General features: G+C 43.8%; 1 protein-coding gene across 2 annotated transcripts in view; it reads left to right on the top strand.

Moving 5' to 3' along the window:
• Positions 1-10911, top strand: part of GALNT14 (polypeptide N-acetylgalactosaminyltransferase 14) — a 113472-nt gene extending 102561 nt beyond the window's left edge. For both annotated transcript variants that reach the window (XM_065835786.2, XM_071805941.1), the window contains 2 exons: positions 696-815; positions 1375-10911. In XM_065835786.2, the coding sequence (XP_065691858.1) occupies positions 696-815; positions 1375-1533 (279 nt within the window). In that variant the 3' untranslated portion in view covers positions 1534-10911. The remainder of the gene's footprint in view (positions 1-695; positions 816-1374) is intronic.
• Positions 10912-13455: the final 2544 nt, after the last annotated feature.

Here is a 13455-nt window from a genome sequence, read left to right as displayed (position 1 = left end):
TCTGCTTCTAAACAATGTATTACTCAATCTGCTGTCTCCCTCTTGTCATGCAGAAGGATCTAAAACTTGAAAAATATCCTCTCATTTTGCAGGTGGTCAGAAAGCATTTATCATGTTAATTGTTTAATGATGGGTAGGTCTTTCGTAACTTAATCGCAGTATGCATTAATTTAGCAGCTTCTCTTCAGTTTGGTCCCACTCCTTTGATATAAAGGGAAGACTTATCCCTGATTTTCTTCATATTTGGGAATGGAATCGTGGGAATAGCAAACATCTGTGATATATCACCTTCTCTCTCCCACTGCCAGCTGCAAAGCATTTCTGCTGCTCTTCCTGACAAAAAGAGAATTGCACGTTGTGTGTAGTATTTCTGCCTTTCTTTTGCTGTTTTTCCATGCCCCTGTCTCCCAACCACAGCCCAGTTCTGGGTATGAAATCCTTTGCATCATGAACCATTTTTCTTCCAGCAGCCTTTGTAAACATTTTCTTTGGTACTTGCAGTCCCCCAATGACAGCTGCAATTTGGGGGAGGATTGAAACATCCTAGTGACCTGTCCTGGTAACTCTTGAAATCAATGAGGTTTGTGCTTGCTTTAGAGGGGACCTGTTCCAAGTCAAAGTATTTGTTTTCCAGGTACAAGAATACCAAGGATCAATCTTCATCACAACTCCATTCTTTTTCTTCCTCTTTGCAGGAATGGACATACACGTACAACCACCAAGTGCGCCAGCAGCAGCTGTGCTTGTCTGTGTATACCCTTTTCCCTGGTTCCCAGGTGCTGCTGTCACCTTGCAAAGAAGGTGACAACAAGCAGGTGAGCCCTTTCATTGATCCCCTACTTTTTGTGAAGTTCCCTTTCTTTCAGCATTAGTATTACTGCACATCAAATGGCCCGTGTGCTCTGACTTCATCTGGGAATCACAGTCTGTATGGGAGTGCAGCCTCTGGCCTGTTCAGCCCTTTGCCTCCTAAATGAGTGTGTTGTTAAGGATGTCTATTAGTGCGGGTGGTGATCTGGATACTTATCTGCAGAAGTCAAACCAAAGATGGCAATTTAGCTCACACGGGCTGCCAGTCAGCGAGCAGATGCTAAAATTTCCCTGCAGTTAATCATCGAGCTGGCATTTGAACCAGTGACCTGGGGAAAAAGCTGTTAGTAATGTATTATCTTTCTGAAGCCAGGCAGAGACTGAGCTTAAGTGAGTGTCCTTCTGATGGGAGAAATGCTAGACCTGTTCTCTGCTGGGTGTGGGCTGGGGGACCCTCTACTTCCCAACATCAGGCCACAAAGGCTTAGTGACAACTGTCCTCTTGATGCTGAAACAGTATAGCAAAAGCAAAATGTTTTTCCTCTCATGTGTGTCTCTCCTCAGCGATGGGGTAAAGTTGGGTCACACATTGAACATATAGCTTCACGCTTTTGTTTGGACACTGAGACGATTGGGGACACGCATGAGAGCACCAAAGAGCTTGTCATCAATCCTTGCGAGAGCACAGCCATGAGTCAGCGCTGGGACATGGTGATGTCTTGACCTGCTGGAGGACTTACACCACGGGGATTGACAATGAGATGTTCCTACACGCAGCCAAGATGCACCAGATGGAGCTCAAATGCAAAGCCATTGGTGGTCCTTGTGTATTGTGGGACAGGAGAAGAATCAAACAGATAAAAATAAGGACACGGTGCTCCAGGTTGAACAACGGATGTTGTCTGCAGAGTGTGCAGCTGGTATTGGCCTGTTGGCAGTCATGCATTCAAAGAGAAGGGATGGCAAAAAAATACAAACTTCAAATGTTTTAGAGGGATACCGGGGCTCCTGTGGTGAGTCCTACAGAAGTTTGGTGTGCACAATGTTTATTAATCTCTCTCAAAACATGGTAGAAGAGCCTTGGAGACCAAAAGGAGACTTGGACTCGTCAAAACAAGCATCTCAGTAACTTATGGGGGGTGAGGCTGGTGCACAAGGAGGGATGTGAAACATTGCCTGGGATTGTGTGGAAAACACTGAATTATCTTTGCACTTTTCGTTGCTGTGGATGAGTTTGTCTTCTGCAGACAGCATGGGTGGAGCTGTGTTGCACGTTTGAGTTTGTATCTGATCCACGTACATGTGTAAACAGAGGCAGGGCAGTCATTTATGGCTATGGCCAGGATCAAGCCAGCAAGTAATGGGTGAGTCCTGCTCAGTGCTAACTGCACATGGGGATTGTTGAATCTCCAAAGCCCAAGCAAACAGGATTCAGTGTGTGAGATTAAAGGATATAAACTGCTGTGAAGCTGGGAGGAAAGACAGTAACATGATTATTTCTTCTCTCTGAAGGCCATGGGTGAGCCTTGGTTACTGAAAACTCCCCTATAATCTATGTCTCTCTCACTGCTTCAGATCTGGAATAAGTCAAATTTTCACTTTTCTTCCATAAAAGTAATATTTTCGCTAATTGAAGGTAATTGTGTCATATTTGTGTTTCCCAATTCTCCAACTGTAGAAGAGGGGACTCCCATGAAATGCTGCTACTGAAGTAACAGAGGAGGTACTTAAAACTAGACACCACTCTGAGAAAGGTAAAGGGATATTACTTGGTTTTGCTCCTGGGTATCTTGTAGCCCAAGATGTGAAATACTGAAGAAAAGGTTTGCGATTCTCCCAGTCACACCTGTGAGCAGGGAACCCTAGGTCACAAAGTACCTCTCTCCCAAAGTCTTTTAGCATAGGCGGACTTGGCAGATGTTATTTCTTCAGGTTTTGGAGATGTCATTCACCAGACGTCATGTCAGGTGCTATTGCTATGTGAGAGTGAGGTTGCTGACAAAGGAGAATAGGACAGAAGGCCTTAAAAGGGGTCTTAGGAATAGAAGTTTGGAAGGTCCTTTCCAGCCTGTCCTTCAGAGCAGATCCCACCACAGCAGCAGGCAGTGAATCACCAAGAGTTCTGCACACAGCTCTTGTGTAGCAACAACTCTTGAAGAGAACTTTTGCAGGACCATCAATATGACTTGAAAAAATACAGTTTATGTCTCTAAAAATGCTAGAGTTTAATGAAAATCCTATCCTTTGTTCCCTGTGCTGCAAACTCTAAGTGAAATACCACAAGTTTTGAGCCTTCAAGTGCTCTCAGCATCCCTTCTTGAATAAATTGGTAGCTTTCAGGATTTTACTGCCTCAGTTTCTCCTCCCCCAGTGCTGGGAGAAAGCCGTATATGTAAACCTCCCTGGCATTAGAGGCAGAACCAGAATAACTCTTTATTTACAAAAGGTTGCAGACTATAAATGCTTTCTGTGTGCTGCAGTGATTACTAACCTAATCATTCTCCCTTGGTGCAAACCTCAAGGGCTTCTGTCATGAAAGGGCTGGAGTAAGCTCTCATTTTGTGATGGGAGATGCCATTGTTTCCTTGTCACCACGGGGAAACAAAGAGAAGCACTTAAAATGGAATGGACCCTTTTCACAAAGAAGGGTAGTGACCTTGGGCTCCTTCTATTTAATTGAAACAGGAAATATCACACCTACTTTCACACTGGAGATGACAGGCAAATGGTAGTAATTCCCTGTCTAGCGCTCACAGGGAAAGCAGCTCCAAAGAGCCTGCAGTTTAACATGTTCACACCTGTACCGTGGCTGCAGCCCGGGGCTGCCCAGCTGCTGGCACTTCAATTCTGAAAACCTAAAGAGTTGAATGGCTTGGCATCAGTTTTGAAATCCAGCACCCAGCAGGTACACTCTGACCAGGACCTCAGACCTATCTAGCTTTACTGTTTTCCACCTTAGCCAAAAATAACTGTTCTGCTGACAGCCAAAGCTCTCGGAACAAATGACAGTCCTCTTTGCCTTAGCAGAAACAGCTACTACCTCACTACATGTGTGCGTGCTTGAGCAAATGGACCAGTGGGACCTGCAGTGATGTAGTCTAGGAGGTTGTTTGACCAACCTTTCAGCTCTCTTGCACTTTGTGAAACCCAAAAGCTGTACTAAACCCCTTCGGTTCTAAAACACACGCTAAGGTGGTCACTGTGAACTTGTTTGGGGGCAGTGGAAGGCAGGCCATGGGGAAGGCAACATCAGGTGTAGGACTTGGTGTCCCCTACAAGTGAGTAGTGTCACTCAGCTAAGTCTCTTGGAGGCCCAAAAGCCACCACGTACCTAAAAGACCTGGGGAGCAGCAGCCACTCGGCAAACTGCTGATTGTGTCTCACACATCCATTGGCTGTAACCCTTTGACTGCAGCTGATTTCGTGGTCCAAGAAATGAGATTAGCCCTATGCATCAGCAGTGTTTTTTGAGAAGCCTGAGTATATCAACCTGACTCCTGGCAAGGTTTATAGAAGCAGGCAATGGACTGGAAGTCTCTAGAGTTAGCCCCAGTATGGCATTTAGCAAATCTTCTGCTTACAAAAAGATCTTGCATTGTGTCAGGGGAAAGGTTAACTGCTGCTGAAATCCAACTCATACCTTTAGGTTTATTTCACTTATTAAAATACACTGGAGACAGATCAACCTTTTTTTGCTTTGTATTTGTTACATGCCTAGATATTTATTATCATGCTTTGAAGAAATATATGTGATATTGATAGGTGTATCTAGATGGGCTCCTATGCTTTTACCTCTAAGCCCTAATGTAATTTGGTAGTAATGCTTTTTGGTAACATTTTGCACTGACTTGAACAGAAGATAAAATAGGAAATACGATTCTAATCCTGGCTGTTGAGCTATGTGACAGCCTTTATGATCTCCAGGTAAGTCACTCCTTGTGCCTTCAGAAAATAAAATTCAGAGCAGCAAACTCAGGGCTAGAACTACTACTGCCATTTAAAGAACCAACCAAGACTGTGCAAAAAGAGAAAAAAAGCACCTTAACCTTCCCCTTCCCTCCCGAAGGAGATCCATGCTCCAGTGAGAATGAATCTACCTGGTTTCGTTGAGCTGGGGGTAGTCTTAAAATCCCTGCTTTGGTGCTTATCTGATTTTTGAGTATTTTGTGCTCATCTTCTCTCTGTACCAGCACAGTGCCATGAGATAAGAACACAAATCATCAGTGCTTGGAACCTCAGCTTACAACATGTCAGTGTATTAACTTAGTAGTAAAGAGAAGGAAATGGAATTCAAAGATCTCTGATTATCTAGTGAGGCAAGAAGAAGACAGGGCTGATGGATGAAGACTGGAGAACTGTGGTTCAAGACAAGCACCAGCCCTGAGTGTTAATCCCTTCTACTGCTTCTACGAGCTACTTGGCATAGCTTACTTCATTTCCCTGCCTCAGTTTCCCAAACTTTTAGTGAAGACTGTATGTTTTGGAGAGAGAAAGCCAGGTATTAGTTTTTGTGGCGTGGAATGCCAGCAGTACTGGGCTGGAAATAGGCTGGCAGACGCTGGAGTTAGCCCCATGGACCTTTATTTGGTGCAATGCTATGGCCTATAATTGTTTGTAGAAGTGGTAAAGGAAGCAAAATCAAGCAGATTACAAACTGTTGATGATCAACATACAAGCAGCAGAAGAAACTGCAGCTCATTAATGTTCTGGCTAAAGTAATTTTGAATGATCAGTCCAGCTCCAGTTTTAATATTGTGTAGCTGCTTTAGGTGTCTGAAGACTTTAAGGAAGCTTGCTATGGGTGTCCATCTCACATTGAGACCTAAGGGCTAAAATCCAGTGGAATTATACCAGATTTATGGATATTTTCCATATGTCCACTGTTGTGTTACTCACTGGAAGTGCCTTCAGAACACTGTAAGAATAAAAACCTGTTGCAAGCTACTACCTCTCTAACTGAGTCTAATTAAGTTTCGAGTTGAACCACATTTTAGCTGAGAGCTGATGAAAAGCAACAAATAAATTTGCAGGTAAGAATGCTGCTTTTGTGGTGTAGAGGGTGCTTTGTTTTCTCTGGTGTTACTTGGGCACCATTGAAATATAAGCTGGTTGTGTGTGATGTACAGAAGAAAATATGACTGAGTTTCAAGTTTGGGTTTTACATAATGGTTGGGCTCGATATTGAGGATATTTTCCAAGCAAAATCGTTCTATGATAAGTGATCAAGTAATTATCTATTGACTGTCCATCACAATGAATGTCGTCTCTCATTTTCCTGTGATTTATGTGAAAGAAGTGCCCAGACAAGACATTGCTGCCGTACAGGGTTAATTCAGTTGTGAAACCAAACAGCCAGCCAACCAAGAGGAAAAAAAGGAAAAGGAGCATTGAAAACTTATATGTTACCTGATACATGTAACAAAAGAAATATATTGCAAAATCAGGACTGTTCTCAGGCTGAAAGGTTTTGTAGTCTGCAAGTCAGTAGGAATCTTTTTGGGGTTATTTTTAAGAGAAGAGTGGAAAAAAAGAGGTCTTAAGTGTAAGCAAATTTTCTGATTGCAAATGCACATTTTCCTGCCGTTTCTGCTACCCAGGCTTTCTTACCTTGGGCTGTGAGCTGGTTGCAGACAGCAGTGTCCTGGCTAGCCTGTTCCCACCACTCCAGCTGTGAGAAGTGGGAAGAAGCAAACTCCCATCTAACAGTCAAGTTGATATAAGGCTCCCTAGTTTTAAAGTTTCTTAGTTTTACCCTGTGTGGAGGAGAGGGTTGATTTCCCTGTAGGGTAGCAGCTGCTTCTGCTGCAGCGGAGAGTCCTTTGCCAGGATGCTCTGAGTGCACGGGGGACCTTAAAGCTGTGTCAGGATCCTCTGCAAACTGGCCGTGTGACCTCCTGGCTGTGGGCTGGAGTGGTTATGCTTCATCTGAGTGAGCTGCAAATCCAGGCCCAGTGACTCAGAGCTACACCACACAGTCAAGTTTGTACCACAGCACCAGAGCAAAGTTCCTTGCGATCCTCCTGAAAAGAGCATGTGACTCTGGAGTGCTCCTGTGGTCCTTCAGAACAGCCGTGCTCGTATCGGGTATTAAACACACGCTGCATGCTCCCAGCTAACTCTGGCCATGGCGAATCATGCCGACCCATCTATCCATCTGTGTGTCTCTGCAGCAGACAGATCCAATGCCATGTCTCCTCTCAGCTTTGGAGAAGTTGCCTGAGCCTATTTTTATGGAGGTCAGCATCCAGGTACCGTGATGCTGTTCTTGCATCTGAAATGTTTTTAGATGAATCAGTGTTAGAAGCACTTTGAGCAGTTTTCATGAATTCTGATCCTGCTTGACAATTCTTGCATCACCCCCATGGACATCCAGCCTATTTCCCTTAGCAGAGATGATGGTTTTCTCTAAAAGCAGAGTCAGTCCTAAAGACTATGTGCAGTCACAACCTTCCCCAAGGGTGTTACTAACATAATCTCTGACTCTCTTGCGCTAAGCCAACACAAGTTAGATAGCTATTACAAGCTTTACTGAACTTTAGCTGCCTGGGATCACTGACAACAAGGACACAGCTATGGTCAGACAGAGGAGCATGCACAGCAACGATCATTTCACGCAAAGCAGAAGAGCATAAAGTGTTAGGAGCAAGTGCTCTTAATCCTCATCCTGAGGCTGCTGTCACCTTCTTACTAATCCTGGGAGAGCTGAGCTGGGGAGGGTTGTGCACAGGGTGAGGTGAAAGGGAGTTTTCCTGGAGGTTCGGCAGAGGTGGGAAGCACTGGCAGGGAGTCTGACTGACACATGAGCTGATGAAGGGCAAGGGAAGTGAGTTCACAAGATGCACAATAAGGTGTGGAGCTGTGAGGCTGCTGCTGCCACAGCTCAGGTGAGACTAGGGAGTAGCGAGGGCCATTACAAATAATCTGGGGATGAAAACATCTGCTCCCAGGGGTGTAGAGAGCCAGGGTGGATCTCAGGTCAGCACACGGCACTTTCACAGTTTTTTATTTTGATTGATAACTGATCCAGTGGCTTGAAATGATTGCACCCAAATGCCGAAGGGGTTAAAACAAATGTGCTTATCTGGTCACTACATATTTTTGCTTCTGTTAGTGAAACTGTTGTTAGAGTGGCAGTGGCTTTTTCAGTGCTTTGGAAGTTTAACCTTGATCTGGACACGGAACATATGTTGATAATGTGTAATACTTGTCCTGTCCCTGCAGCTTTGCGTTGCTAAACACTTTGTATGTTTGCAATGGATCCTTAGCTTGAAAGATCACAGCCATTGCATCTTGAAATTGATTTCCTTCTGTGGAGAACTGTTTGAAGCAAAAAACAATTTGGTTTGTATAAACTACATTAGATATAAGAAGATATCCTTCAAAATGCAGAGGATCACCTTTGAAACCATTTTCACTCTACCATGAATAACAAGTTGCACAATAAAAGGAATTTCTTACAGCTGATCTGATCTCTACCCATCCGTGAGTTGTCTCTGAAATGTGATAAACCTATCTACTCTAATTCAGGACAGGCATATTGTATTTCCCAATCACATTACAGAATCTCATGAGGCCTGGCGGTGTGACCCAGAGCATATTACTACGATGAGTGAGGCAGGTCTATCTGTTTTGGGGAACTTGTCTTGCAAGTAAGATGTCAGGCTGCTCCCCCTGCCTGCAGGAGGCAGCAAATTGGTCTGTGAGGCTCTTACCTGGGCTGCCAGGTACCAAGTGGTGGCTCTGGAAGGTCACACATGCAGCTTGCTCTTCTGTCTGGATAGATTTAGTGTCTTAAATGTCTTTTTTTTTTTTTTCCTTTCCTCTGGCTTGTTTTTTCCTTCAGTCTGGTCCTCAGCTGGTGCCTCTTTAGGTACCCTGGCAGATAACCTACAGAAACCAGCAAAACAAAGTATGATTTAAAGGGAAGACTAGTGACAAAAAAAGCCCACAACAAAACCACCACGTTTCCCTCCCTTCCTCGCTCTCTCTCTTGGTGTTCTGTGATAGGTTTTTCTGATGTGTGCTAACATGTCTAGGAGGTGGCAGCACTTGGGACACTGCTTTGGTGCTGGAGACACAGGTGCATTTGCAGTGTGACTCCTGTCTAGAATCATCTCCTCTCTTCCCTCAGCACAAGGCTGCCAGCTTCTGTTGTGCCAAGACCAGGAATGTTTTATGGGCACTGCATTCCTTTTTGCTTTGACAGGAGTATCAGGGATGGGCTGAAGAGGTTGGTTCATGAAGATGGAGCAGTTATCCCCAAGCAGGAGTGGACGGGCTCCTAGCAACAGATGCCAACTCAGTTTGTCCCTAAGACAACAGGGAAATGACCAGGGCTGACCAGGCCTGGGGCAGGCACTGGTCCTTCTGCAGTGGACAGGGTGACATTCACAGCTGAGCTTGTTGCCTTTGGTGGCGGAGAGCAGATCTTCTGTTGGTTTGCCTCTATGCAGCTGTGAAAATTAAATGTCCCATATTCATGTATCATGATAATTAATGGTAGTTGTCAAAAGGTGCCTGAGAGTGGAAGCATCCAGAAGGGAAAGGAAAAATTCATCGTGCCTCAACTGGATTTTGTAAGAAGTAACTGGACTGGGGGGGGGAAAGAACATGTCCTTAAGCTGACTTCAACTTTCCATGGCAAATAATAGCAGGTGTGGGTGGGTATGAAAGGACTATGCCGCTGTCTGGTCTGTGATTTAAAAGGTCAGCCTTGAGCCGTTTGAATGTGAAGCAGTGGGGAGTTAAAAGCTCTGCTTTTCCTAAACCTTGTGTCCTGTGTGTTCAAGTGTGCAGGGCTGAGCTGGGGAGCCCTATTTCCCCAGGCTTATAGTAGTGGCTTGTGGATGATCACTGGTGGTGCACGCTGTACCTTTCTGGTGTGACATGCCTGCTCCTGGAGGGACCGGTGCCAACCTCAGCAGAGCCTGGGTGAGCCAAATAACCTTTGGTGGGACTCTGATGGAGCGAGAAGCCAGGTCTGTTCAGGCAGCTGTGAGTTCTTTCTTGGAGGCTGCTCTTTCTAGGGCTCTTGGCTGTCCGGTGCATCCTGCAGCCTACTTGTTGGCGTATTTAGCAGCTAATTTAAAATGACTCAAAAAAGCTCTTATCAGCAGATGAGACCAAAGGGTATTAGTGGGCACGATGACAAGGAAGGCTTTTATAAGCCACTTCATAAAGCCAAATCCTCAGGAGCTATTGAGGCCATAATTAGATTTGAGGATAATGTGATTCTAGCTTTTCTTCCTTGCTCTTTCTTTTGCCCCTCTTTCATTCTGGTAGCAAATCAAGTAAAAAATTGGAGCACTCAGTTCGTTCTTGTGGAGCCAGAGTGTGGCTGCAGGCTCTTCACTCGGTAACAAAAAGGGAGTTACAAATTGATGCCAAGTAGCCTGGGAGAAGTGTGTGCATGGAAGTACAGTGATCTGCTTTAGACTGTGTGGATCCCTTACGTACATGCCTTGAAAAGGCCTCCCAAGCCTTAGGAGAGATTAATAATGAAATCACCTAATAACAAGATCTGCAATGCGAAGGGAAAACTAGCTGGTGTTTTGTTAAGGGGAGAAAATGAGCAAACCAGCAGGGGACATGCTGATCATGTCTGATTCATGTTGTCTCTATAATCCCAGCTAAAGTTTTAACAGCCCTGGAAGATGAATTACCCACTCTAACCAACACACAGATCAGCATGGGGTTTATTAGAAGCAGGCTATCATTTAACAATGTCAGGAGTATATTTATTATTAATCAGTAGACTCCACAGTCTAAATGGAAAACCATTACTCCTCCTTAGACACCGAACAAGGTAGGTTCATAAAGCCAAATGGCCAATATATTGTATACTTGCATGAACACAAATACTATGTCCGCTTTACTGGACCTCAGGGCTCTCTCTGTTTAGTTAGAGACAAATAAAGTGTTTTAAGCTGCTGGAGGACAAAGCTGTACACCATATGCTAGTTTGGACACTCAAAACTCCCTAGCGACTTCACCTTAGTGACTTGGTAAGAAACCAGAGAGACTATTCTGGGTTCAGCACAGAGGGGTTGGTTAAAAGTGATTTCATGCTGGTCACGATATTAAAAAAAAAAAAAGTAATAAAACCTTGTGCTAGAAACTAGACTGCTTTCTAATTTTTTTTTCTGTCTTTTTCTAATATTTTTCTGTATTTTCAGCCTAAACAGTGCTCTGAGTCCTTCCATTTTTCTTGACACCTGTGTCCTTATCCGTAGGACAACCAATCAATAAAATATATGGTAATACACAGCAAACATTTTCGTTTTATTAATCACTACATTAAGGTACCCAACATGGAAGCATAAATAATATGGTTCCAGTAAGCTATCACTTAACTATTTCAAGCTGGATTTGGTTGGGACAGGCTTAAGGCTGGCCATGTTTTCAGTCCAGTTTCGCAAATCCAAAGCATTTCTGTAGGACCAACAAACGTACGAACCTCTCAACCTGTAACACAGCTGAAAAACTCTGAGCATTTTGCAGTTCTCCTATTGCTGCACAATCAAATGCCAGTCACAGCAAGAGTCTTCTGGCATAAACGTGGGAAAGAGCCACTGAGCACTGCCATCTGACTGATGTGACTGTCTCCTTTTGTGGGCTGCCACAACTGGCTTTGAACATAAAAAAAAAATAAAAAATTGCAATTTATGAAGCCTTCTAAACTATATCTTTAATACATCCTCCTGATAGTAGATACACTGAAATATGACAAGGTGGATTTTCAAAATTTACAAGCCAAACTGCAGAATGAACTGACAGCTGGGGCAGGCACGGAGCAAACACAACAGACTACTTTTAACTTTCACCCCTTTTTACCAGCTATCTAAAAATAACTGATTGCTGAAGTTTAAGCATTTCTTAAGATTTCATAATGTCACTTTAAACCTATTTCCTTTATCTCTCAAATTAAGGATTTGTCAATATACTAGACTGGAAATGTGGGATGTGGGTTATGCAGGGACTTGCTATAGCAAGATGCAAGGCTTTTTCAGTTCTCCTCACCTTCAGTGCTCAATTTCCCCAGTCAAATTTGAGGTCCTTTTGTGTTTACTTGCCATTCCCATCAGCTACTTCTGCTGCTGAACATGGTCTGTCACTGTTCCCTGAATTCCCTGTAACCATTACCAGCGATCAAGTCATAAAAGATTTGATATCATCTCAACAGGAATGATTTTCATCTAGGTGTGATGAATACCTATTGCACTCCAATAGCTTGGATTTGAGCCATGCATAATTTTTGCATTAATTATATCATTACTGTTTAATTGCTGCAATTAGCAGCATCACTTTCTCTGAGCCATTGCTGTCATCGTATGGCCTCCGCATTATAGCAAGCTCTCAGTTCTGCAGGCTCCCACCTGTTGGACAAACCAATGCTGATTCTCATGTATGGGATGTCCAGATAGAAAATAAACACACAATCTCCAGATGACAAGTCCAATGGTCTACTGTGATGTAACTGAAAGCAGGAAGGCTTTCTTCTGAGGATATCAAAGAACTGTCTTCAATTCACTGAAAGAGAGCAACTGAGCTGCTACCTCTTCTTTGGGTAGGCACCTAAAACCCTGCAAGATGAGTGCAAAATCACACTTCTCTAAATGGTCATTTTTCATGTCTTCTTTGTGTGGCTTCAGATGGCTACACACAGTACAGGGAAGCTGAAATCAGGTCTCAACTTGAATATTAAAGAATTTCATAAACTCAATTTGTATGTCACCATGACAGTAAGTGACACCTGGCAGTGATATGCATGTTGTTTAGGCCAGGAAATGAAGACCAGGCTGGGAGTGTGTATCAGGAAGCAGACTGAAGTTGGTCAAGACTGTGATCCCACCCGTGAAAAGCACTACAGCTGGTCACATAATGCAGAAAGGTGTTCAGTTTGTAGCTATTAGGGTGATGCTTCTCGAAGACCTGGGTGCTTCTTACTGGTGAAAATGTTAAATGGTGAACTAGTGACATGAGTGTCATCTGATAAGCAACTATAATAGCAACACTTCTGGTATCACCTGTGTATGCTTTAGGGGTCTACCCCCATCTAACCCACTGGCGGATCTGCAGTGGGGAGGCTCTATGCAGAGGCAGTTATGGGTTTGGAAGACCTAGGGGATCCCCGTCATGATGAACTGAATGGAAGCATCTTGCAGGCAGGTATGAGACCCTTTGCTTCCATCTTGCAGCAGGGCTGAGTGAAGCCGAAACTGTTACTGCTGCAGCCTACATCTTCACTGCTTCTGTCTTTTTGAACTAAAATTTTCAATATTACCTCTTGTCAGTCTTCTGCACTAAATTAAAATCCATTTTAGATAATGTCAAAAGGATGCCAGTACAACAGGCTATTAATGCTTCACCTATAACATCTGGAGAAAGCTACTGGGACTAGAGTACACTCATGCTATTAGCCAAGTACCAAAGCCTGTGCTTCCATTCTGTAGAGGAAAGGGCTTGTTTCTCTGAAGTAATCACTCTTGCTGTAATCTGACCATCCCTCAGAGATTATTCAAATTAAAACTACACTCTGATACTCAAAAACAAGATTAGCTCTTTAAGGAGAGTCATACTTTTTACTGTGCTTGTTGGGCTCAGGAGGCTTTTGACTGAATCTCCAGTCTCCTGCTCAAAGTTAAG

Source organism: Patagioenas fasciata, chromosome 3 (assembly GCF_037038585.1).
Source record: "Patagioenas fasciata isolate bPatFas1 chromosome 3, bPatFas1.hap1, whole genome shotgun sequence".
Classification (NCBI taxonomy): Eukaryota; Metazoa; Chordata; class Aves; order Columbiformes; family Columbidae; genus Patagioenas; species Patagioenas fasciata.
This window is presented reverse-complemented; position numbering and strand designations above follow the sequence as displayed.